This window comes from Hippocampus bargibanti, linkage group LG10 (genome assembly GCF_051943395.1).
Source record: "Hippocampus bargibanti isolate YZ-2025 linkage group LG10, ASM5194339v1, whole genome shotgun sequence".
Lineage (NCBI taxonomy): Eukaryota > Metazoa > Chordata > Actinopteri > Syngnathiformes > Syngnathidae > Hippocampus > Hippocampus bargibanti.
This window is the reverse complement of record NC_142743.1, coordinates 4,169,381-4,195,118: the sequence shown is the minus strand read 5'-3', so window position 1 is coordinate 4,195,118 and position 25,738 is coordinate 4,169,381. Positions and strand designations below refer to the sequence as shown.

The 25,738-nt window shown below is 48.3% G+C and overlaps 1 protein-coding gene across 1 annotated transcript; it reads left to right on the top strand.

Moving 5' to 3' along the window:
* Positions 1–22,208: 22,208 nt before the first annotated feature.
* LOC148892176 (galanin receptor type 1-like) lies at positions 22,209–24,728 on the top strand. The gene is made up of 2 exons (XM_089006323.1): positions 22,209–23,471; positions 23,574–24,728. Exons 1-2 carry the CDS (start codon positions 22,486–22,488, stop codon positions 24,298–24,300), a joined length of 1,713 nt encoding a protein of 570 aa, XP_088862449.1. The 5' UTR covers positions 22,209–22,485; the 3' UTR covers positions 24,301–24,728.
* Positions 24,729–25,738: the final 1,010 nt, after the last annotated feature.

The window sequence follows — 25,738 nt, the reverse complement described above, 5'->3', positions numbered from 1 at the left end:
CATAAAACGCCAGCACCAAGACGGACCTCCTTGGAAATCTTCAAGTTCATGTTTTTTATTTCCTCCGCTAGCGTTACTGCTCTGAGCGGGACGGTGACAGTCGAAACGCCCCTTCCGCTCGCTCTTAGCTCGCCGATCGATTGCTTGAAGCTTTCCTCCAACTCCGGCCACCTTGCCTTATGTCCGCGTATTATGTCACGGCGGCTCCATTCCCATGTTCCTCGGCGTAGTTGATAGCCTTCAGTTTAAATAAACTGAGCTTCATAACCATGTCTCTTTGCCATTTTCAGGGTTGTTCTACATAAAGCACATACCTGTTAGTTCATACACAAACCACGCCCGCACACCCCCCTCGTTTTCTCTACACGTCCTCCTCATGGTGGTCTCTAACACGTCCGCACTACAGGGCGCACCGCACATTTTGATAAAAATCTGAGACGTTTATATGCGCCTTATGGTCGTGAAAATACGGTAGAATCCAACATAAATTGGTGCCGAGAAACCCGTGCCAGGGTCTCAGTACCGGAGCGACCGGGGGATGCCTGCCTGCGTGTGTCTGTTCACGAGAGACAAAGGATTCCTTCCTTTGGCGGCGCCTGCTTGTGGATTGTCCACGAGAGACGAAGGATTCCTTCCTTTGGCGGTGCCTGCTTTTGACTGACCACGAGAGCCAAAGGATCCTGCCCTTTGGCGTGGTGGGCTTTCTCCTTCATCCTGTCCTGACCACACGGACGAGTTCGACGAGTTTTCAAGGTGGGTGATGCCAGCACGCTGCCATTTTGTTTGAATGTATTGTGGAATTCTTTCTGGCCAAAATGTAATTTCTATTCACGGTTAATCTGCGCATCTCAGGCTTGTAACAGAATTACATTGGTCAAGGGGGACCATTCTATTTGGGCTTATGCGTGAAAAAAAAATTTGCGCGTGGCTAGTAACGCCATTTCGGATCACTGCGTATGATGCCGCACGCCGACGAACGCAAAATGAGACCGGAATTTCCAGGAAGGATTCTTAACAAGGAGTGAACTCCTGGAATGTATTTATTTGTGCGAGGACTCGGAAAAAAAAAAATTACAAATTGGAACATTTATTAATTTTGACCCAGGGGATTATGTGTTCTTTTTTTGTTTAATTGCAGCTGCAATTGATCGCGGTTTCTCCGTGATATTAATGCATTTATTTTGGCAGATTTTTGCTTTGTGGTTAGCTGGAAAAGTTTCTTTGTGTCAGAGAAAGTTCTTGAACAAAGGGGGTCGGGTGTGGAGCCATTTGAGCCGTTTGTGAGAGTGTGTGCGTGTGAGTGTGTGCGCTTGTGTGTGTATGTGCATTCATTGTGTGTGTATGTGAGCGCGTCTCTTGGTTGGAGACGTTGACACAGCGGGAGTCTTCTTTGTGTTTGAGTTAACACAGCGGGTGTGTGCTTTGCTGGGACAAAACGCAACAGGAGCAAATTGTTGGTGAACTGTGGTGAATTGAGACAATGGGTGCAATCTTTTCTAAGAAAACCCCAATCCACCGGGATTCGGGATTAATGGCACAAAAGTTTCCGGGATGTGAGATTTATTGTAATAAATGGATGCAACGTGGTGAAATTTCTGGTGCTTTGCAAGTGCAGCCATTGAGGATATTATGTTTCGTTTGAAGCTCCAGGAGGCATCTGCGGTTGGCAGACCTCTAAGGAAGATTTGTGCTGTGATTTTGGCATGTGAAACGTGGCTTGAACAGGCACGAATTAGAGAGAATGAGCTTGAAGTGAAATGATTTAAAAAAGAGTAGAGAGCTATGGTTGCTGCAATGTATTCGAAAATGAGCTCTGACGATGAGACTGTTGCACGTCCTCGTCAGAAAACGGACCTCATGGCGGCAGGAAAGCAGCCATTGTTTCAGGCTGCCGAGAGCACCCATGGGAGGCCTGGGGAAGGGGTTGTGTGCCCTGGAATGCAGGCAGCTCAGCCCCCCTCCTTATCTGCTCTGGGGGGACGCCTCAGCCCCCCTCCTCCCCTTCCCCCTCCTTCGCTGCTCTAAAGGGGAGGGAGGCCCCTGGGGAGCGAGTAGCCTCCCGGTGGGAACTCCAACTGTGATTTGGGCAGACCAGCAACATGAAGCGCTCATGACCCCCTCTGGGGGGATACAGTCATTGCAACCTGACTTTGCAGATCAGTTTGCTTGTGGTAGTGATTGTGTTAGCTGACGTACCAGAAGCTAAGCAAATCGTTCTGAACAATTGTATCCACTTGAACAATTGCATAATATTAAGGTGAATGATGAAAGCGATTGTGAAGTTTTTCCTCTTGTCCAAGTGGCTAATCCGAATTCTACAGGCTTGCACGACCGAACTATTATTGTCTATAGGCCATGGTGTGACAGTGACGTGGCTGAAGCGTGCAAAGGATTAGGTGATTTTGTTGAGAATGCGGAAAGCTGGACTGAGAATTTTGAGGAATTGTGTGCTTCTTATCAGCTAAATGGGCAAGAGGCACTGAAGGTTCTCAGGAGATGTCTGGGGCATCATTGGAATCGAGGGAAGGGATGTTATACTGGGAAGACTTCGACAGGTCAAAACATGACTTATGAGGAGGTCACTTCCCAACGCAGATTAGTGTGTGAGAACATCAGAAAATTGTGGAAAAAATTACCAAACTTTGGCATGATTCAGCAATGTAGACAGCAATGTGGCGAAGATGTAAATACTTTCAGGGGACGCTTTGAAAATGTTTTTAGAAACCACAGCTGTATTCCTGAATCTGCCGATGAGGATTCCGTATACGTTAACCAATTTAAGCAAACATTTCTCCAGAATTTGACACCGGAAATTGGGGATTTCATTTGCAAACATTATGTCCGACACCGATCTGGAAGGTTGGTTGATCTTATGGAGTGGGCAATTCATGCCCAAGAAGTGGTGAGAAAAAAGTGGGGAAATGGTGTAGGATCGCCGATGAAACAAGTGATGGCCTGTGCCATGGGTGACATAATGGAGGACGTGTTGTACCAAGATCGGGTAAAGAGGGCACATTGCTCGACACTGTAAAAGAAAAAATACACCGCAATGGAAACGTGGGAAATCTTACAGAACTCCACCATACAACACTAGATATGGTGAAGGACAAAGCACAAAACATTTAGATTGACGTGCGGAACCCCGTTTGTACAATGATGACAACAGTCACGACAGTGGGGAATGGGGATCAATGAAACCAGTTGAAATCTTGGATTTGACAAATGTATTTGCCTTGGCTTTGCCAGAAAGCGAAAAACCTTATTATTGGCTAAAAATTGGGAAAGGGATGTCAAATTTCTTTGTGATAGTGGTGCATGCAGATCAGTGTAAAGAGACACCATTCCAGGTGTCACTCCGAGTCGACAACATATTTCTGTGGTATCAGCAGATGGGAAAGTGACATTGTTACCCATTTCTAAGTCAATAAAAATTTTAGATGAGGGACTAACTCCATACAAGGTCACTATGGTCTTGAGTGGAGATTGTCCTATAAATTTGTTGGGGAGAGACCTTTTACAACAACTATAAATAGCTTTAATACCAACAGAAGAAGGGTACAAACCCAGAGAAATTAACCTTCTGGAGTCCTTTGTAGTTGACGCTATGGGAGACTCAGTAAAGGTTGATTCATTAGAATCATGACTAATGGCCACTTTACTGGCTGAGGACTTTCCAGAAGTCCCTGCCACCCTTTGGTCATTGGGAAAAACAGATGTGGGCTTACTTAAAACAGCAGAACCAGTTGAAGTATTGCCTAAAACGACTTATGGACCCAGACTTAATATCCATTAAAACAGGATGCTATTATTGGCATCACTCCTGTAATACGGGATATGGTGAAGGCTGGTATTTCTATTGAAGACCCAACTTGTGAATGTAATACACCGATATTTCCTGTTAAAAAAGTTGAATCTGGGGTTTGGAAAATGGTAAATAAGATAAATAAATCCATACAATTGCGTGCTCTGTGTGTGCCAGACCCACACACATTATTGAACAGTTTAAAACCTGACAAAAAATGGTTTACAGTAATTGATTTGAGCAATGTTTTTTCTCCATTCCGTTGCACAAAAATTCATGTCATTGGTTCGGATTTACATTTAATGGGAAAAAATATACATATACAAGATTGCCACAAGGTTTTACAGATAGCCCTACAATTTCTTCACAGGAAATGTCTTCGTGTATTGCTGATTTTAAACATCCTGAGACTTCTCAGATTCTTTTGTACGTTGACGACATCTTAATTGCTTCACCGACTGAAGACGAGAACAAGAATCATGAAACACTGGACGTGATGTTATTCTGTCCATTTGTGCCAATGGATGGTCCTCACATGAGATTAGCCTTGATGTTGAGAGTGGTGTGGGAGCTGTGCCTCAGGGGTGGGAGGTTGTGAATTTGGGACATCGTAGATGACACACATCGTCTGTAGTGTGCCATCGTCAGTAGTGAGAGAGCTATAGAGAGAGATGTAAAGATAGAGAGAGAAAGACAGATAGAGAGAGAGATAGAGAGAGAGATCTAGAGATAGAGATCTAGGGATAGAGATCTAGAGATAGAGAGGTAGAGGTAGAGATAGAGAGAGGTAGAGAGAGAGAGAGAGGGTAGAGGTAGAGATAGAGGTATAGAGGTAGAGAGATAGAGAGATCGAGAGGTAGGGAGAGAGGTAGGTAGAGAGAGAGAGAGAGAGAGAGAGAGAGAAATAGAGAGAGAGATAGAGAGATAGAGAGAGATTTAGAGGTAGAGGTAGAGATAGAGAGAGGTAGAGAGATAGAGAGGGTAGAGGTAGAGGTAGAGATAGAGAGAGATAGGGAGATAGATTTAGAGATAGAGAAAGGGAGAGATAGAGATAGAGATAGAGAGAGAGAGAGATAGAGATAAAGAGAGATAGAGATAAAGAGAGAGAGATAAAGAGAGAGATAAAGAGAGAGAGAGAGAGAGAGAGAGAGGGTAGAGATAGAGAGATAGATTTAGAGATATAGAAAGAGAGAGATAGAGAAAGAGAGAGATAGAGAGAGAGAGAGAGAGATAGAGAGAGAGAGAGAGAGAGAGAGAGAGAGAGAGAGAGAGAGAGAGAGAGAGAGAGAGAGAGAGAGAGAGATAGAGAGAGAGATAGAGAGAGATAGAGAGATTTAGAGGTAGAGGTAGAGATAGAGAAAGGTAGAGAGCTAGAGAGGGTAGAGGTAGAGGTAGAGATAGAGAGAGATAGGGAGATAGATTTAGAGATAGAGAAAGAGAGAGATAGAGATAGAGAGAGAGAGAGAGATAGAGATAAAAAATAGATAGAGATAAAGAGAGAGAGATAAAGAGAGAGAGAGATAGAGAGAGAGAGAGATTTAGAGGTAGAGAGATAGAGAGGGTAGAGGTAGAGATAGAGAGATAGCTTTAGAGATAGAGAAAGAGAGAGATAGAGAGAGAGAGAGAGAGAGAGAGAGAGAGAGAGAGAGAGAGAGAGTCAGACAGATAGACTAGATAGACAGATAGACTGGATAGACAGATAGAAAGTTAGATAGACAGTTATACAGATAGACATAGATAGATAGATAGATAGATAGATAGATAGATAGATAGATAGATAGATAGATAGATAGATAGATAGATAGATAGATAGATAGATAGAGATGGAGCGAGAGAGAAAGAGAGAGAGAAAGAGAGAGAGAGAGAGAGAGAGAGAGAGAGAGAGAGAGAGAGAGAGAGAGAGAGAGAGAAAGAAAGAAAGATAGATAGATAGATAGATAGATAGATAGATAGATAGATAGATAGATAGATAGATAGATAGATAGATAGATAGATAGATAGATAGATAGATAGATAGATAGATAGATAAAGAGAGATATAGATAGATAGATAGATAGATAGATAGATAGATAGATAGATAGATAGATAGATAGATAGATAGATAGATAGATAGATAGATAGATAGATAGATAGATAGATAGATAGATAGATAGATAGATAGATAGATAGATAGATAGACTATCAATAGCTTTGTTCCAATATTTTGCGAATACAGGTAACAAAGCTTCTTTGGATAAGTTACAGTTTTCAAAAATAAGTTGTTTTTCTAGGACATCTTTTGTCAATAAGGGGACGACAGTTGACAACCAAAAGAAAACAGGCAATTTTGACGAAAAAACAGATGATGACGTTTTTGGGACTGTGTAATTATTGCAGAACTTGGATTCCGCATTATGCACAAGTTACTCAACCATTTCCTTCAAAACTTGCGTGGGCACTAATTCACGTGTCTCTTAACTTACTAGTTTGAAAGCAGACACATATACCAAGACGAAATGTCACTGAAAGACTCTATTCAGTGGACTAAGGAGGGCATCACAGCCTTTACAGAATTGAAAAATTTGATAGCCAATACGAGTGTTTTTGGCCTTGCCTGACTATGACAAACCTTTTGTTCAAACAGTTGACTGCAAAGACAAATACATGACTTCAGTCTTGTTACAAAAACATGGACAAAAGCTGAGACCAGTTGTATTTTATTCTAAAAGACTGGATCCAGTGGCTTCAGCTCTTCCAGCGTGTGTTAGAGCGGTGTGTGCCGCACCGTTGGCAGTTCAGTCGCCAGCTGAACATGTGCTTTTCCATCCCACAACACTGATGGTACCACACTCGGTTGACTTATTGATTACTGGCACGAAAATGACTTTCTTGTCACCAGCACGGCATTCGTCTATCATGACATCTTTGCTGGAACAACCACACATAACCGTTGAGAGGTGCAATAGCATTAACCTGGCGATACTTGTACCTCTACCTGTTTACGGAGAACCACATTCATGCGTTGACAGAATAAATGACAACTGCAAACCACGACCAGACTTGAAGGACACACCTTTACCTGACAGCATTCATCTGTATGTTGACGGCTCTGCATCTAGGTCAGATTCAGGGGGTAACCGGGTGGGTTATGCTGTTGTGACCGACGTTGAAATTATTGCTGACGGTTCATTACCAAACACGTATTAGCAGCAATTGTAACAAACACGTAGCAGAAAGTGTTGCATTGACTGAAGCGTGTAAATGGGCAGAAGGAAAGACGGTGATGATTTTTACAGACAACCAATATGCGTTTTCCACACTTCACTGCTTTGCAGCCCAGTGGAACCGCAGGGGAATGACTACATCAACCGGGAAGACGGTTGAACATGCAGATTTATTGAGAGGCTTGTTGAAAGCTATCCTTCCAAAAAGTGTGGCTGTATGCAAATGTACAGCGCACACAAGGGCTAAAGACAGGAATTGCTCGGGTAATGCTAGAGCAGATGCAGCCACCAAAAAGGCTACTCTGACTGCTTTTGATCTAGTAAGTCAAGAGACACGTGAATTAGCGCCCACGCAAGTTTTGAAGGATATGCAAGCGTTAGCCGCAAAATCCGAAAAAGATCTGTGGCTGGCCGATGGTGCTATGCTAGTTGATGGGCTGTATAAAATAGACAATAAACCATGTTTACCGAGAAACATGTTTCCTATGGTGGCTCGGTTGAGCCATGGTAGGTCACATGTATCAACAGAAGGGATGGTGTTTATAGCAGGAAAGGTATTCCATTTAAGCAGAGGTTTCAACTCATATGCAAAAAAACTTTTGTCTGAGTTGTTTGATATGCTGTAAACACAATCCACAGGGTAATATATGACCAAAAAGAGGAACATTTCCACAGGCATCACACCCCTTTGAAGTGGTCCACATGGATTTCATTGAACTGAGCACAAGTGGTGCCTATAAATACTGTTGTGTAAAAAGGAAATCACATGCCAAACTTGGCTTTACATGCAGGACAGACTTGAAAGGGTTAATCCGATCAGCCGGTGAGTGGGTGTGGCTGTAAATGCTGTCTGAACCAGGTGGCTCTTGTTAGCCAAGGGAGACACGCCGCCGGTGTTGCATTTAATGTTGCATTTACACATTCTACCTTTCTGTTGATTTAAACTAAAATAATGTAAAAGTAGTGATAGAAATGATTGTGAATGAGTTGCATTCGTATTCTGTGTTTCCATTTGTAGGTTTATGACCTACTTCACTGCTCGTCTACCAAACAAAAAGCAACCAATGTATCAAAACTCAATCAACAATAAATAACGAGAGTGAGTTGGGAAAACGGTGGGAAAACGTGAAAACGTAAATTGACCGAACAAATACTGTTTAGTGCTAATTGATTCCTTTACCAAATGTGTGGAAATTGTGCCTTCAAAGAAATCTGATGCATTATCCGTTGCTGAAGCATTATGCAAACATATTATTCTAGAACATGGCATACCAAGAATAATTTGGAGTGATAATGGGCCACATTTTGTTAATGACGTAATAACCAAAATTTCCGAACATTTAGGTATTGCATTAAAGAACCATTGCGCATACCATCCACAGAGTGCAGGATTAGTTGAAAGAACGAATGGTCCGATTAAAAATCGACTCAGAAAAACCATGGAGACAACAGGCAAAACATGGCCTGAATGTCTGTTTTTGGTTAAATTATATATGAGAATAACGCCCACTAATAACGGCTTAACGCCTTTTGAGATCTTGCATGGCAGACCTTTCATCCTCCCATCCAAGGTGTGCCCTGGCAAGAGAATGAATCAGATCCAGGTGGTTTGTTGGCAAAATGGTTGTGTGAAATGTTTACAACAAGAGAGGTCCAGTCATCATGTGTACTGCCACAGTCCTCTTTTTCCCTTCACAGGAACAGAGGCTGCGCCCCAGAGACGAGGTGCTGATCAAGGCAATCAAGAAGAAGACCTGGTCTGCACCAAAGTGGGAGGGGCCATTCACCGTGCTGATCACAACGCCAACTGCCATCAAGATCGCCGAAAGAGCGACCTGGGTGCATCAAAGCCATTGCAAGATCGATCACCAACCGGATCCTGAGCAGGTGGAAGACGGGCGGAGCCAAACTACTCAATAGCCATGGGTTTGATCCACATCATCTTGCTGTACGGACTCATGGGGGCAATCCAGATGACACACGTAAAGCCCCCCACTCCTTCAGCCTGCGAAGTCCCACTATTCTATCCAGCGACATCAGATAAGTGCCCAAACATGGCACATACTGTAGCCTGCTTGCCACTACAGGCTGCAGGAATAGTTTCATTTCCCCTTAGCGTCTTCGTGAACAAAGCATGACAAGAGGGTAGCGAGTATCCTCATGGTCCTTGGTACGCGCGTGTCAAGTTGGGGAAGGCTTGGACCACTGGTTGGGATTCCATTGCGGTCCATACCGATCCCGACACAAAATGGGTTTGAGATAGCTGTGCCCAAAAAGCAGCACGAACTGTCATCAAGATAGCTAGGGATCCCCCAACTGGCACTATGACAGAAATCCAACTTGCTATCGTAACCCACAATGTTGCAGACTCTGTCCTGGGCTTCCTGAACATCACATTGGTTTTCCCGTAACTATATGCATGATCTGTGGCATCACCAGTCGTGACACCGCCTTTCCACCATAAACCACACATCAGACTGTCAGCCTGGGTGGAGGCACCTGACGAAACGGCCCAAAGTCCAGGTGTCATGGACGCGTTTTATCAACCGTTTGCAGGAGAAAAACATGACTGGAATCCATTGTTATCAAACACGTGGTATTGCTATGCTACACTAATTGCTAAGCAAAAGTAATTGTTTTGTATGCTCTTATATGCCTTCAACGGACAGTTAGGACGGCGGAAAAAATCATTGGCACCGCCCTACCCACTCTCGAGGACTTGCACACTGCAAGAATCCAAACTAGGGCGCGGAAAATCCTACTGGACCCTCCGCACCCTGCCCACCACCTTTTCCAGCTACTCCCCTCAGGCAGGCGCTACCGATCCATGCGCACCAAATCCAGCAGACATTTAAACAGCTTCTTCCCCCAAGCCATTAACTCTTTGAACTCTTTCAACAGTAGCCAAAATGGAACTGTATAGTGCCACTTAGCAGTTTTTTTGACAACGATACTAGTGCAGCGTGTTCTACCGGAAACAAATTCCTTGTGTGTCCTACATACTTGGCAATAAAGATGATTCTGATTCTGATTCTGATTCTGATTCTGATTCTGTGACATAACAACATGTGCATTCGAAGGTATTCGGAGAGAGAATGGCTAGAGCTGCATATTTGTTAATACCTTTGCATAGACCTGATCAACATTTTCCGGTTCTTCGTAATGCTTCGAGAGGAGAGATTGTTCCAGGTTTAGATACTATTTTGGAACCAGACAACCAGATAATGACCGAGAGCGGGTTGCGATTACCAGTATGCGTTACTATGTACAGTACGGGTCAAAATTTGGGTTTTATAGACGTGGATATATGTTTATATGTGCTACCGCTAAACACTAATGTCACTGTTTTGCCCACATCTTCACATCTTTGGTGGTTATGCAGTTGGAAAGTATATTCTTTTATTCCTCCGAGTGCTTATGGTTTGTGTGCACCTGTTACTGTAACTGACAATACTTTCATCATTACCAGTCGTCCAGTGCATCATCATGTGAAGAGAAGAGTATCGTTTAAGCCCCATGATTCGATCTGGGGAACTGATGTTCCAAAACAATTAAAACACCATAGCACGGGTAGTAAGGTAATGTTAACTCTTTTTCCGCAAATTGAAGTGGCAAAAAACATGCTACGAATTGAAACAATTGATTACAGATTTCAAGTGTTTGTAAATGCCAGTTTGAAAGGGGATGAAATGCAGAACACCGAAATTGCAGCAATTAGACAAATGGTGCTGCAAAATAGAATGGTTTTGGACCTTTTGACAGCCCCACAAGGGGGCGTCTGTGCTATGGTGAGTGACACTTGTTGTACGTACATACCCGAGGAAGCGAATTCCATAAACATGACTAATGCTTTGTCTGTTATCAGGGATGTCAGAGATACTATGGCCAAAGATCAACGGCCTGATCACCCGTGGAGCTTTGCCATGCTTTTCGGGGGCCCTTGGTATACGACTTTGCTGAGACTGTTTGTGCCTGTCGCGATCATGATTGTGCTTATTTTCTTAGTCATTGGTTGTATCATTCCATGCTTACGAGCAATGTTAAATTCTATGATAACTAATTCTCAGGTGAATTACGCAAAGGTTTTGTATCAACAAATGCGTGAAGGGGACCCTGTGTTGTAGCTTGGAATTGTAAACCATGGCCAGAGTGTGGTTGCTCCCGCCAAAACGGATGGCCGAGAAGGAATTTTCCTCGTCAATATTTTGATTGAATTGGATTTACCTTTAAGACTCCCGCGAATGGAGAGGTTGCATATCACAGCAGTAAAGTTATGACAGAGGTTTTTCGCCTTCTCCATGGTATAGAATGGTTCCCTGTGCCGTTAGTTATGGCGTTCATACATGAAAACCGTTTTGGAAATGTATGTACTGATGTTTAAATGTGCAAAACGGGGAAATTTATGTTGGATTCTAATTCTTGTATCTCTTCTGGTTCGGAGTTCAACTGAGTTTTATGATGAAATACCAGCGGGGACCATAGATGGTGAACAGAAAAGACTACTTTATTCTCGTAAACAATAGAAGAACATCTCTAGTCGGAGCGGGAAGCCAAGAGAGCAAAACCCGCCCCTTCTACCTAGTTTAATCACACAGCAGCGATGAGATTGTCCTATCAGCAACGGGAAAGGGGGATGGGAGAACATTAGACTGGAAATGAATACTTGTTGCATCTTACTGATGTAACAAGTTATCTAAGCGACACACATCCATATAGACTAAACTAAACATCAAATAACATAGGATGTTTACGGATGTGTATAAAAACACTCTATCAGTAGAGAGCATGTAAACTCCCTCATCCCTGTTGATGGTCCTTGGTTCTCGCTTCCAGATTTCAATGGCCTCCCTGATCAAGCGCTGATGGATCGATGAGCGGACAGCGGGGGGCGTTACTTGCCTGTCAGATCTGACAGGTAGGTCACGCCCTCATAGTAACACCAGCTGAAAAAGGCGCGTCAAAACAACATCCGTGACACTCTGACGAAGACGGAAGTATACAGCAAAACATGTCAGGTAATTGAACACCTAAAATACACTGTCTGTAAGAAAAGAATCTGTTTTAAATTAAACTATTTTTTTTTTGTCGTGAGCCCGTCCGTTTTTATCGATTGGCAAGCCGTGCATGCCCCATCAGCGCCTCGTGCCAAATGTCAATCGTTTGTGCGGCTTGGCGTTAGATTCAATTTGGCCGGTCGTGACATGTTGGATTTGGCGTTACTCAGCACGGCAGCTGTTGTTGAATGACACGTGATGATCGGGATGTCATGAGACACATGAAAGCGTTTTCAATTTCAGTGTACATCGGGTCATTGAGATCAATGCTGAATTTATTAGCCGGCTAGCTGAATAGAAAGAGAGTTAACTATCTCGCTAGCTCGATCGCTAACTAGCTTGACAGCTACCTAGCCTGCTAGCTTGCTAGTTCGATAGATGAGCATGTAATTTCACAAGTTTGATTTGCTTTTGCAGGCTGAATAAAATGAGGTGACGGCCCAGATTTGAAACCTGTGATATAAGGGATTAGCTAGCTCGCTGAATAGAAAGAGAACAAGCTCGATCGTAATCCAATAATCGGCGTACATTTTGAGCTGGAAAGGCTGTTTCGTCTCCAGTTGATTCGTGTCCACGCTGCCTGCAATGAAGCAGCATGCGGCTTATTAGCCTCGGCTGCTCTGTGTTGAAGACACGGATGTCGTTGGGAAGCGGTTCTTGCGTCCCGCCTCCCTGCGAGGAATACGCCACCGCCGTTTATTTCTTCATTGGGATCTCCGCTGATTAGACCCTGACCCACATTGGCCATACACAACACAACTTGCACAAGCATTGGATGAAGAACATTCACCCCCCCGCGAAGATATCCCGCGAAGACAAAATGCAAAGGTGAATTGAATGTTTTTCATTTATTCCTTTACCTACTACAAGACTGGAGAGTCAAATTCATATGAAAAAGAATCGATACCTGACCCGAGTCGCCACAAAATAAATAAATAAATAAATAAACACATCAATAGGTACATAAATAAATCATTAAAGGACAACCGACACCATTTTACACATACATAAATAATTGCTCAAACAAATAAATAGTTCATTAATAACAAACTAAAAAAATAAATACACCCAAAAATAAATGAATGAATACATTTCTATTTCCTCTCGTTCCCTCCGATCCTCTTCCTCCCTCCACCTCTGTGTGCCCTCCCCCCCCCCCCCCCCCCCCCCCCCCCCCCCCCCCCCCCCCCCCCCCCCCCCCCCGCCCGTCTCAGCACGATGGGGGCCAGAGCTTTTAGCTGCTCTGCCCCCAAACTCTGGAACTCACATTTTTATTTTTTTTAATTGTATTTTATTTATTGTATTCTATTTATAGTTATATTTTATTTATTATTGTATCCTTGCTTGTCTGTGACTGTAAAGTGTTCTTGAGAGCTTTGAAAGGCGCTTAAAATAAAATATATCTCTCATCTCATTTTCCGTACCGCTTATTCCTCATTAGGGTCGCGGGGGTTGCTGGAGCCTATCTCAGCTGTCTTCGGGCACGAGGCGGGGGACACCCTGAATTGGTTGCCAGCCAATCGCAGGGCACACAAAGACATACAACAGTCACTCTCACACTCACACCTAGGGACAATTTGGAGTGGTCAATCTGCCTGCCATGCATGTTTTTGGAGTGTGGGAGGAAACCGGAGGACATGCAAACTCCACACAGGGAGGCCGGACCGGGACGCGAACCGGCGACCTCTGCACTGTGAAGCCGGTGTGCTAACCACTCGGCTAGTTATTATTATTATTATTATTATTATTATTATTATTATTATTATTATTATTATTATTATTATAAAAAATAAATAAATAGGTAAATGAATCTTTTCCTTTCGGCTTTTCCCTTCAAGGGGTCGCCACTGCGAATCTGTGTCCTCCATCTTCAGAGGTTTATTCTCATGTTGTTTGGCCAGTCTTTTAAATCAATACATTAATAAATAATTGCACAAAAAAAACACATAGTTCAGTGAATAACAAAATAAAAAAATTAATACACCCAAAAATAAATGAATGAATGATTGGATAAATAAATAAATAAATACATGAATAAATGAACGAATAGATACATAGAAAGGAAAGGAGTCCAAGAAGGTGCCCGAGTAGGCAGCCGTCAGCAAGTGCTCTCATGAGCCTTGCTATTTTTGTTGTTTTTGTCATGTTTTGGTGTTTTCTCTTGTCACTTTGTGTTGTTGTGTCATGGGGAACGGATACGGATTGTTTTTTAGCATTTTTGGCCACGACATTCATCAAGCAGGAGACTGTGCTGAGCGGTTGTGCCTTTTCAGCAGCATGAATATGCCAGTACTGTTTTTCAATGGGAGGAATGTCGGTGCCATTCGACTGTCATCGCTGGACAGCTCTGGGGCCATTGTGCTTCTTTTTGCGCCTGTAATGGGCAGCATCTTCACAGCTTTGTTGAGTGGAAAGGTCGGTGCTGTTGGACAGTCTGCGGCTGGATGGATGCATGGCGTGAGGAGCCCGCGATAAGAAGAAAGGAGCGTCAGCGCAGAGCGCCAATGCGTATGTGGAACTGTTGCGGCTTGGAATTGAAGTGGATTTACAGGCGATGTGAGACAATCTCTTTTTGTCAATGGATGCCCATAGCTGCGTGTTTGCTTTCAACATTTAGCTTGTAGTCGACGTGCACATTCCACCATGATGTCCCTGATCCACTGGTGAAGAGAAACTTTGATCCTCTCCTCTTTCATCTGGAACTGCTTCATGTCACAAAGAGAGTACAGAAAGTGCTTAAGAAGGAATGACTGTGTCTTTGTGTTGTCATGTTATTTGTTCTTTACTTTTTTGTTCTTTTGACTTCAAGACGGCGCCGCGAGAGTGGCTACCTTTCCAGCAGCTCCTGTATTTTGTTTTTCTACTTTCATTCCGTTCATCACTTTGCTGCTGTGAAATGTAAATTTCTCCACTGTGAGACTAATAAAGGCAAATCCAATCCAATCCAAATATGAATGGGGAAAAATGGGACATTGACATAATAATAAGAAGAAACTAGAATAGCCTAATGGGCGACTCTCAGTTGACGTCAGGCCCTTCCACTTTTATTTTGGTGACTCCATTTCATTTTATTTATTTTTTTTACTTTGAAGTTATTCTCTGCCAGATTGTCCCCCCTAACCCCAACCGAACACATCTCTCATCTCCACGTGGAAACCGAATGCCGCACGGAAGTCAGGCCAGTTTGGCATGACACCATTGGTCACGTCAGCACTGATTAAATGGCAATTATTTTAATGAATGGGCTACGGTGCGCCATCCCGACTGGGGAATTTGCGTCGACGGCGAGGGAGGCGAGGCGTGGCCGCCGCCGCCGAGCCCCATTTACCTTCATTTGCCACCCTGCTGGAGATTGACGCTTCCGCCGCCGCCCGCCTGCCCTTCCTCCAATGGGGGAGGCCCAGACCCCAAGGGCAGCGCCAACGTGCTTGGATGACGCAAATAAACAAAGCAACAAACAAACAAACAAAAACATACATAGATAGACGCACCAATGAATGGAAGGAAGGAAGGAAGGAAGGAAGGAAGGAAGGAAGGAAGGAAGGAAGGAAGGAAGGAAGGAAGGAAGGAAGGAAGGAAGGAAGGAAGGAAGGAAAAAGGAACCTAGGGAGGGAGGGTGTAAGGATGGAACGATGTAAGAAAGGAGTGAAAGCAAAAAGAAGGGGGTGAGGAAGGAAGGAAAGAAAAGAAAAAAAGGAGTTAGGGAGCGAGGAAGGAAAGAAGGAAGGATGTAAGTAAATAAGGAAAGGAAAAAAGGATGGAAGACAATAGTAAAGGCTGGGAAGAAGGAAGGATGTAAGGAAGGAAGGAAAGAAAATGTCACATCCTCCTCTGATCCTGTCTCAGCCTCCTCTGTGCCTAGAGCGGGCCCCTCCCCTCCCTACTCTCCGGACTCACTCACCTGTTCCTCATTCCGTTAATTGTGCCTTCTGGCTATAAAAGCCACCCATACCGTTCGGTCAGTGCCGGTGTATTCTCCGAAGTTCCCCGTCACCCAGCCGCACGCTGGTCTGTTTCGCTGTTCTCCTCCATTGCCTGACTTCCTGTTTTGCCTTATGTGCCTCAGTAAAGACTTTTAATGAATCACTGCCTCCACCGTGTATTTCGGATCAAACCCTTACTACTTCCCGTCGTCCCTCGAGTTCTGTCACCACTCCAGCGGACGTGACATAATACACCGGCCAACGATGGATTTCGCCGGTGGAGACAAATTCTTATCCGCCCTAGCCCATCAGGAGGAGCGTTCGAGCCAGCTGGCGCAAGCGATCGCGGACAACCACCACATCGCGTCCTCGCTGGCTCAATGCCTACAGGAGGTCGAGACACGCCTCGCTACCCTGACGGCCCCTTCCTCCACCCCGTGAGTAGTCGCGAGCTCTCCCTGCCACACCCCTCACGCTATGAAGGCGAACCCGGGCGCTGTGCTCAATTCTTGATGCAATGCTCGCTGGTTTTTGAACAACAATCCACCGCCTTCGTTACCGATGAGGCTAAAGTGGCTTTCATCACCAGCCTGCTCACGGTCCAGGCCGAGTCGTGGGTATTGGCCGTCCGGAAGTCCCAGTCCGAACTTTGCAGCTCCTATCCCGACTTTGTGGCCGAGCTTCGCCAAGTATTCCACCACCCGGTCACGGAGTGTGAGGCGGAGGGATTCCTTCACGACTGTGTGCAAGGAACGCGTTGGGCCGCTGAGTACTCCATCGACTTCCGCATCCAGGCTGCCCGGAGTGGCTACAACGATGGAGTGTTTCGTCGCGGATTGAGCGCCGCTTTCAAAGACGAGCTGACCACCTGCGACGCTGGCACGTCCCTCAGCGAGATAATCGATGTAGTCATCTGCCTGGACTATCGCCTCCGGGAGCGGCAGCAAGAGCAAGGTACCCAGCGGTCCGACGAACCCGGAAACGAGCAGCGGACGACCACACCCGACGGCGACGAGCAGGCGCGACGCCAGGAGGAGTTCCCAGAGCCACTGCAGGTGGGGAGCGGGGGCGATTGAGCCAATCCCGGGGGTCGCCGCACTCAAGCCTAAGACCTCCAGCACCCGTAAGTCCCCGGCCAAACGGCGACCGCGCCGGCCATTGGAGGCATCAAGGACGGCGCCTGTCACGCGATTGGAGTTGGACGGTGAATTATTCAGCCCGTCCAACTCCCAAGCTATACGGGCGCTAGTGGATTCGGGGGCGGACGGGTGCGTCATCGACCCCCAACTGGCCGAGACGTTGGGTTGCGGCATCGAAGACCTTAAGATCCCCAAGGAGATCCTGGACCTTGACGGCCGACTGTTAGCCCGGGTAACGCGGATCACCGCACCCGTTAAACTCCGGTTATCAGGTAACCACGTCTGTCACGACACTCAAGGCTAGAAGGCAGGACTCGAGTGACGAAGGAAGGTGGGAAGGTTGGATCCGAAGGACATGGCGAGACAGATATTCAGGAGCAAAAGTCTTTACTGAGACACGAATGCAAAATAACAAACTGGGGAAGGTGAGTGACGGCAACTAACAATGGCAGACCTGACGGCAAGGTAGTCGCGAGGGTAGCTTGCAGATGTGGTCGTCCTGCAGATGTGGTCGTCCTGGGGCTAGTTGGGCCGCCGGCCGCTCTGCTCTCTCTGCCGCTCCCGAAGACGGTGACGCGGGACGGTGTCGGGACTCACGGACGGCCAGCACCTAGGTCTCGGATTCTCCCGTGAGCAGGATGGTAATGAAGGCTACCTTAGCCTCATCGCTAACGTAAGCGTATGGTTGTTGCTCAAACACGAGCGTGCACTGCATTAAAAACTGAGCGCAGCGCCCGGTTTCGCCTGCGTAGTGTGAGGGGAGAGGTAGCTGTAGAGTGCGCCTACTCACGGGCGGGGAGCACTGGACTGTGAGGGCGGTGAGGCATGTCTCGACCGTCTCGAAGCGTTGAGCCAGCGTGGTGGTAATTTGGCGGACTTCCGCGATGGCTCGGGCCAGCTGGCTCGAACGCTCCGCCTGCATGGTAAGGGCAGCGAGGAATCTGTCTTCGCCGGCGGGATCCATGGGTGGTCGGAGAATTATGTCACGACACTCGAGGCTAGAAGGCAGGACTCGAGTGACGAAGGAAGGTGCGAAGGTTGGATCCGAAGGACACGGCGAGACAGATATTCAGGAGCAAAAGACTTTACTGAGACACGCATGCAACATAACAAACTGGGGAAGGTGAGTGACGGCAACTAACAATGGCAGTCCCTTGAAGGGGGGGTACTGTCATGATCGGCCCCCGTTGACGACCAACGGGGGCGCTGTCGGCCCCGCCTGCACCTGCACAGGTGCTGGTCGTTTCCAATCAGTGACACTCAAAAGGACCCCCGGCACGACCATTCGGTGTCGGGTAATTGTTGTGGAATGTCATTGTATGCTGTTGAACACATTGTATGCTGTTGTATGCAATTGTATGCATTGTGTGCAGTGCATGTGTTTGTTTAATATTGGCGGACTTTTAATCTTGGTTTTCTTTTGATACTTTGTATTTTTTTCCGTTCAGAAGATTTTGATGTTTTACATTTTGTTCCTGCTGACCTTTATTTTAATACAATTTGTCAAACAACCTCCTGCTCCCCCCGCCTGCTTTTTGGGATCCATGTCTGCCACCACCACCTTGCAAACCGTGACAACGTCGAACATTGCCAATTCCTGCTCATGCCCTCCCGCAACGTGCCACTCGTGCTGGGCCTCCCTTGGCTCAGCACCCATGACCCTTCCATCTCTTGGGAGGGTCCCACCATACAAGGTTGAGCCCCTACTGCTATGCCAATTGCCTACGGTCGGCCACGGCCGGGCGAGACCCCTCTCTGATGCGAACCAGGTGGTATGCGCTACGCAAATCCATGAGGGGGAGAGGGTATTTGTTGCGGATGGTGATGTCGTTCAGATCCCTATAGTCGACACACGGGCGCAGGGATCTATCTTTCTTTTCGATAAAGAAGAACCTGCACGGCAGGGCCGATGGGCACCGTTCCTCACACGGTTTAACTTCACTCTCACCTACTACCCAGGGTCGCAAAACACCTAGCCTGATGCCCTATCTCACATCCACGAGCCGGCAGAGAAGGAGGAGGTCGTCGCCAACATCCTGCCGGAGCAACATATGGTGGGCGCCCTGCGGTGGGAGGTTGAGAGGAGAGTTCAGGAGGCCCAGGGGGGTAACCATATCCCTAAGGGTTGCCCGGTGGATCGCCTGTTCGTTCCCCCCTCTCTATGCACCAAAGTGGTACTCTGGGGACACACTTCCAGGGTCGCCTTTAAACCCGGGGGTCAACAGGACGATCCAGCACATCACCCAGTGGTTCTGGTGGCCGGAGTACAGGAAGGACGTCACAGAATTCGTGAAGGCTTGCCCCGCCTGTGCCCGTGGGAAGGTCTCCCACCAACCCCCGGTGGGACTTCTCCAGCAGCTACCGATTCCCTCCCGACCCTGGTCCCATATCTCTGTTGAATTCATTACATGCCTCCCCCCTTCCCGTGGCAAGACAGTCGTCCTCACTGTTGTGGACCGCTTCTCGAAGTCGGCCCACTTCATCCTGTTAACCAGGTTGCCGTCCGCCATCAAGACAGCTCAACTCCTGGTTAACCATGTCGCTGTCTCCACGGGATTCCGGCGGACATCGTGTCGGACCGGGGACCGCAGTTCGTGTCCAAGGTATGGAAACGTTTCTGTCGGTCCCTAGGGGCGTCGGCGAGCCTGTTGTCTGGCTACCAATCCCAGACCAACGGTCAGACGGAGCGCAAGAACCAGGACCTGGAAGCGGCTCTCCGGTGTGTGTGCCTCCACCGTCCTGCGTCGTGGGCTCTCCACTTGCCATGGGTGGAGTACACACACTACACCCTGGTCTCCACAGCCGCAGGTCGGTCTCCTTTCATGTCCGCCTGTGGTTATCAGCCTCCTCTGTTCCGCACCCAGGAGGTCCATCGAACACCACCTGAGACGGGCGCATAGAGTGTGGAAGGAGACGAGAGCCGCCTTGTCGCGCACGGCATCCCGGAACCAACACATTGCGCATTGTCGTCGCCGCCAGGCACCAACTTACCAGGTCGGGCAGAAGTTGGCCGGGACTTCGATCAAACTGGGTCCACGGTTCGCTGGTCCTTTCCCCATCGAGGCCCGGATGGTGGACGGCGGTCCTGTCTACATGCATGCGCATGGGCAGGGGATTGCAGTACCTAGTCGATTGGGAGGGCTACGGTCCCGAAGAAGGCCAGTAGGTTCCCCGTTCCTGGGTCCTTGACCGATCACTCACCCGGGCATTACATTTGGCTCACCCATCCAAACTGGGTGGGCCGGCAGGAAGCGTCCATTGAGATGGGGGGGGGGGCACTGACACATCCTCCTCTTCTCCAGGAGCATGCCCCTCCTGTCTCACCCTCCTCAGTGCCTGGAGCAGGCCCGTCCCCTCCCTACTCTCTGGACTAACACCTATTCCTCATTCCGTTAATTGTTCCTTCTGGCTATAAAAGCTACCCATACCGTTCGGTCAGTGTTGGTGTATTGTCCGGAGTTCCCCGTCACCCAGCCGCACGCAGGTCTGTTTCGCTGTTCTCCTCCATTGCCTGATTTCCTGTTTTGCCTTATGTGTCTCAGTAAAGACTCTTATTGAATCACTGTCTCCACCGTGTATTTCGGATCCAACCCTTACTACTTCCCATTGTCCCTCGAGTTCTGTCACCACTCCTTGAGCGGACGTGACAGAAAAAAAGAAGGAAGGGCGGGAGGAAGGGAGGTACCGAGGGTGGAAGGAAGGAAAGATGTAAAGAAGGAAATATAAATGGAAGGAAAGTAGAGAGGGAGGGAGTAAGGGGAGAAGGAAAGAAGGAAGCTAGGGAGGTAGGAAATAAGGAAGATGTAAAGAAGGAAAGAGAAAAAAAGAAGAGAGGGAGAGAGGAAGGATGTAAGTGAAAAAGGAAAGAAAAATGGAAGGAATAAAAAAGGAAAGGCTGGGAAGAAGGAAGAAAGCAAAGCAAAAAGAAGGAAGGTTGGGAGGAAGGAAGGTTGGGAGAAAGCAAGGAAGGGCGGATGGGAGGAAGTATGTAAGGAAGGAAATAAAGAAGGAAGCGAGAGAGGGCGAGAAGGAGGGAGAAAATAAGGAAGGAAGGATGTAAGGAACGAAGGAAAGAAAAAACAAGGAAGTGAGTGAGGGAGGAAGGAAGGAAAGAAGGAAGAAGGAAGACAATAAGAAAGCAGGGAGGAAGGAAAGATGTAAGAAAGGAAGGAAAGAAAAAAGAAGGAAGGGCGGGAGGAAGGAAGGGAGGTAGCGAGGGTGGAAGGAAGGAAGGAAAGATGGAAGGAAGGAAATAAAAATTGAAGGAAAGTAGGGAGGGAGGTGAGAAGGAAGGAAGGAAAGAAAAAAGGAAGCGAGGGAGGGGGAAATAAGAATGGAAGGATGTAAGGAAGGAGTCAAAGAAAAAAGAAGGTGGAGGAAGGACGGAAGGAAGGAAGGAAAGAAAAAGGAAATGAGGGAGCGAGGAAGGAAGGAATTAACTACAGAAGCAAAGGAAAAACGAAGGAAGGAAGACAATAGGAAAGGCTGGGAAGAAGGAAGGAAGGAAATAAAAAAAAGAAGGAAGGGCAGTACAAAGGAAGGAAGGTACCGAGGGAGGAAGGAAGGAAAGATGTAAGGTAGGAAATATAAAAAGAAGGAAAGTAGGGAGGGAGGGAGTAAGGGAAGGAGGAAGAAAAAAGGAAGGAATGATGTATAGAAAGAAAAAAAGAAGAAGGGAGGCAGGAAGGAAGGAAGGATGAAATCAATGTGACTTTGCAGCAAATGCTTTTTGGTGCAAAGTGGCGTTTGTCTTTTTAAGAACACTTTGAATATCGGCCGTAACATACAGGAAGTCTCACATCTTGTTCTCAATCCAATTTATGCTAACGAATAGCCTTGGAAAGCGCTAATGTCGCTTCAAGTGAACCTTCACACACATGCTGGCTCACCCCATCTCTTCCGTTTGTGTGTGTGTGTGTGTGTGTGTGTGTGTGTGTGTGTGTGTGTGTGTGTGTGTGTGCGTGTGCGCACATTCGTGTGTGTGTGTGCGTGCATGCGTGTGTGTGTGTGTGAGTGTGTGTGCGTGTGCTCGCATGCGTGTGTGCGTGCATGTGTGTGTGTGTGTGTGTGTGTCTATACACGCTTCCTTCCCCACCCTCCCTCGGCAACTTGGCGATCATTCAGCAGGTTGAAGGCGAGCTCGGCGGATGCTCGGCGGACGCTCGGCGGATGCTCGGTGGATGCTCGGCGCTTATTCGGAAGACCGACTTCCGCGGCTGGGTAAGGGGCGGTGGGGATCGCACCGTTTTGCATTGGGAGGAACGCAGCAGCCCACGCGATTGGCGACGGACAAAATTTGGAATTAACATTTTTTGGGGGGGGGGTCCTCGCCCCATCTGGCAGCTCCAGCAGGGGGGCCGGTGAATGGTGTTCTGGAGAAGATTTCCAAGTGCCGGCAAGCCTGATCCCCATCTTGCTTCCACCAAATCCGCCACCCTGATCTTCTTTGGGCAAAGAAACCAACTTTGTTTGAGAAAAAAAACTTGGGAACACAAAGTCCACCGAAGAGGAGCAGACCCACCCAAAAAGTCTGGAGAAACCAGAGGAGACTGGAACTTTGGTTTTCTTGGTGGAACAGGCCGTTTTGGCGAGCTTCAGGAATCAGGAGTCTCGACTCCCGGATCGGTTCCCGTCAAGACGTTGCGAAGCGGCACGCCGCGTTCCAGGTTCCGGCCGCAAGGCATCATGGATCCAGTCCAGAGAGGTCCAGGGTCCCGGCCCAGGTCCTCACCGCCGCCAGTGGGGCTCAACGGTACGCCAGGCCCGACGGGGACCCCGGCGTGGGACGAGGCGGGAGACCTGGAGAACATGCTGCTGTGGACCCTGCGGGAGCCCGGCACCGTGGCCCTGACTCTCTTGTACAGCCTGTCCTTCCTGCTGGGCTTCGCCGGTAATCTGACGTCCCTGCGGGCGCTGACCGGGCGGCGCGGCGGGCGCCTGGCGGCCGTCAGCGCCACCCGCAGCCTGCTGGTCAACCTGGCCATATGCGACCTGTCCGTGGTGTGCGTGTGCATGCCCATCACGCTGGCCAGCCGCATCTACACGGCGTGGGTTTACGGCGACCCGCTGTGCCGGGCCGTTCCCTTCACGCAGGCCGTCTCGGTGTCGGCCAGTGTCCTGACGCTTACCGTCATCAGCGTTAACCGCTACTACAGCGTCCGCTGGCCGCTGCGGGCGCGCTCCATCTTCACCCGCCGACGTGTCATGGCAGCCGTGGCCGGCGTGTGGGCCGCCTCGTCCGCCGTGTGCGCCCCCATCGCTGTGGTCAACCGGCGGAAGGAAATCAGCTTCGGCGCCTTTTCCATCCTAGTGTGCCATGAGGAGTGGCCCGAGCATCGCCTCAAGCAAGGGTAGGTGCGCCCACGTCGACCTTTGTCGGTGAGAGCCGCCGGTCCTCCCGACTCGGGTGAGACAGCCCCTCCGGCTCCTCATGATTGTTCGTTCCGGCGCAGGTACAACGTGTTGCTGTTTGCGGTGCTCTATTGCCTCCCGGTCACCTTCAACCTGACCATCGGCTTTCTGACCGGCCGGCGACTGCGGGGCGGCACGCGGGCGGCCTTCGCCGACCTGGACCCACGCAGCCGGGCCCTGCACGCCTCGCGCCTGAAGACCAGGCAGAAGATCGCCAAGATGGTGCTGTGCCTGGTCCTGCTGTTCGCTGCTTCGTGGCTGCCGCTCTACGTGGCCGACCTGTGGATCGACCGGGAGTTGCGCCCGCCCCCGTGGCTCCTGCAGACACGACCCTTCGCCCAGTGGCTGGGCCTGACCAACTCCAGCCTCAACCCCATCTGCTACTGTTTCATCGGGGATCTCTACCGCTCCGCCAGGGTGATACGCACACGCTACTACCAGAAAGTCGCCACCCTCTTTGGGGGCGGCTCCTTCGTCACTTCGGGGGTGGAAGCGTCCCCGTCCGCCGCCGCGACGGAGCGAAACCGCCTGACCGTGCCAAGTTTGCCAGGGATCTCTGATCCCCAGGGTAGCTCAGACCGCTGGCCATGCGAAAACGTCGGCGCTCTCCTCCCTTGCCAGCGGCGCACGGAGGATCCCGCGCTCGGCCCCTTTCCACTTGACTTACTGCCGTCGGCCCATGACGGTTTTGGGCCACAGTCCCCGCGGGACCAATCTGGCCTGGACACGCCCCCCGCGAGGAGGCATTCGGGAGTCAGACGGTGCTGAGACGGACAGACTCACCGTTATCTTGACGTGTCCGCTAAACCATATCCCTCACCGATACCGTGTTGACTTTGTCACTCACAACTTGTTTCTCAACCTCTTCGACGGACAGAACTGAAATCCATCAAAGTGGAGTCCTGGACATCGACCTGACTGGCCCAGGCTCAGTCTTGTATGTGTTCTTTCATCTTCGCATTTTCAGCGCCAAAGGTTAGCGTCAAGTGCGTTCCTCCATACCGGATACATGTTATTGCCGCGTTGTGCTTCCACATTTCCAATATCCCCATCGAGTCAAGCGAAAAAGACACCCCCTCCCCCCCCGCACGGCGCCAAAGTCTTATGGAGACTAATGAGGCCTCCAAATGGGACGCTTCCTTTTTCCATTAAAAAAAAAAGCCAATAGTCACGTCTGGTTGCGTGCGGGTGAGCTGAGAGGAGGGCGCCGTATTTGTTTCCAAATGGGGTCTTGGGGGCTGGGGGGGAATTGCTCCTTCTCTTCACATTTGACACTCGAGTACGCTTCATACGGACCCGTTACCGAGAAGCAATTGTGCCGCTGCGGCGTGGCGATAAGGTTGCGATTAAAGGATGCCTGCGGCGCTGGTGACGGATGGCGGTAGCATTACCGTTTGTCCGTTTGGGAACGGCGAGACGCCAACGCTCCTCTGACGAAGTAAAATCAATATGGCAAAGACTTTGATTGATCCCCCAACTCCTCGTCCGGGCGTCGGATCCTGAGAGATGTATGCCGAGGCAAGGCCGTTTGCTATGCTACGCTCTACTATGCTGCGGAATGATACCACAGCGCGGTACGTTTGATGCACAATCTTACAAAATATTGCTTTCACCGAACGCATGATTGCATGGCATGAAAGGGTCGCTATAAGCTAACATATTCAACAAGCAAATGTCACAAAATGACAGAATGTAATATTTCAAATAACTTTGTTATAATACTCACCAATATTATGAATAGTTTTCCGTTGTTCATGATTGATAAAAAAAATCCAGCCAAACGATCGGAATGAAAGTCAACTTGCCGGGTCCATACGCGAAGTTACTGCTAGCTAGCCTGCATGCCAGCGCTCTTCGTGAATGTTTCAAGAGAAACGCTCTCGTACACTTTGGGAGGGAAAAAAAACGAACAAAAAACATTCTGAAACCGTGGCATATGGCAGTGCAATATGTATCATGTATTCTGGTATGATTCGCACGCTATAGATCAGGGGGGGGGGCAACCTATGGCTGGCTCACAGATTAAACAACAGTGGTACCTCAGTTTCCGAACGATTTAGCTCACGAACTTTTCTCCTTATGAACATTAAATTGAACTGCTAGCTAGCCTGCACACTGCTCATTAGCTTGCACGCTTGCTTTCTGCTGTCTCTCGCAAAAGTACAGTGATACCTCAGTTTACGAACGCCTTAGCTCACAAATCTAT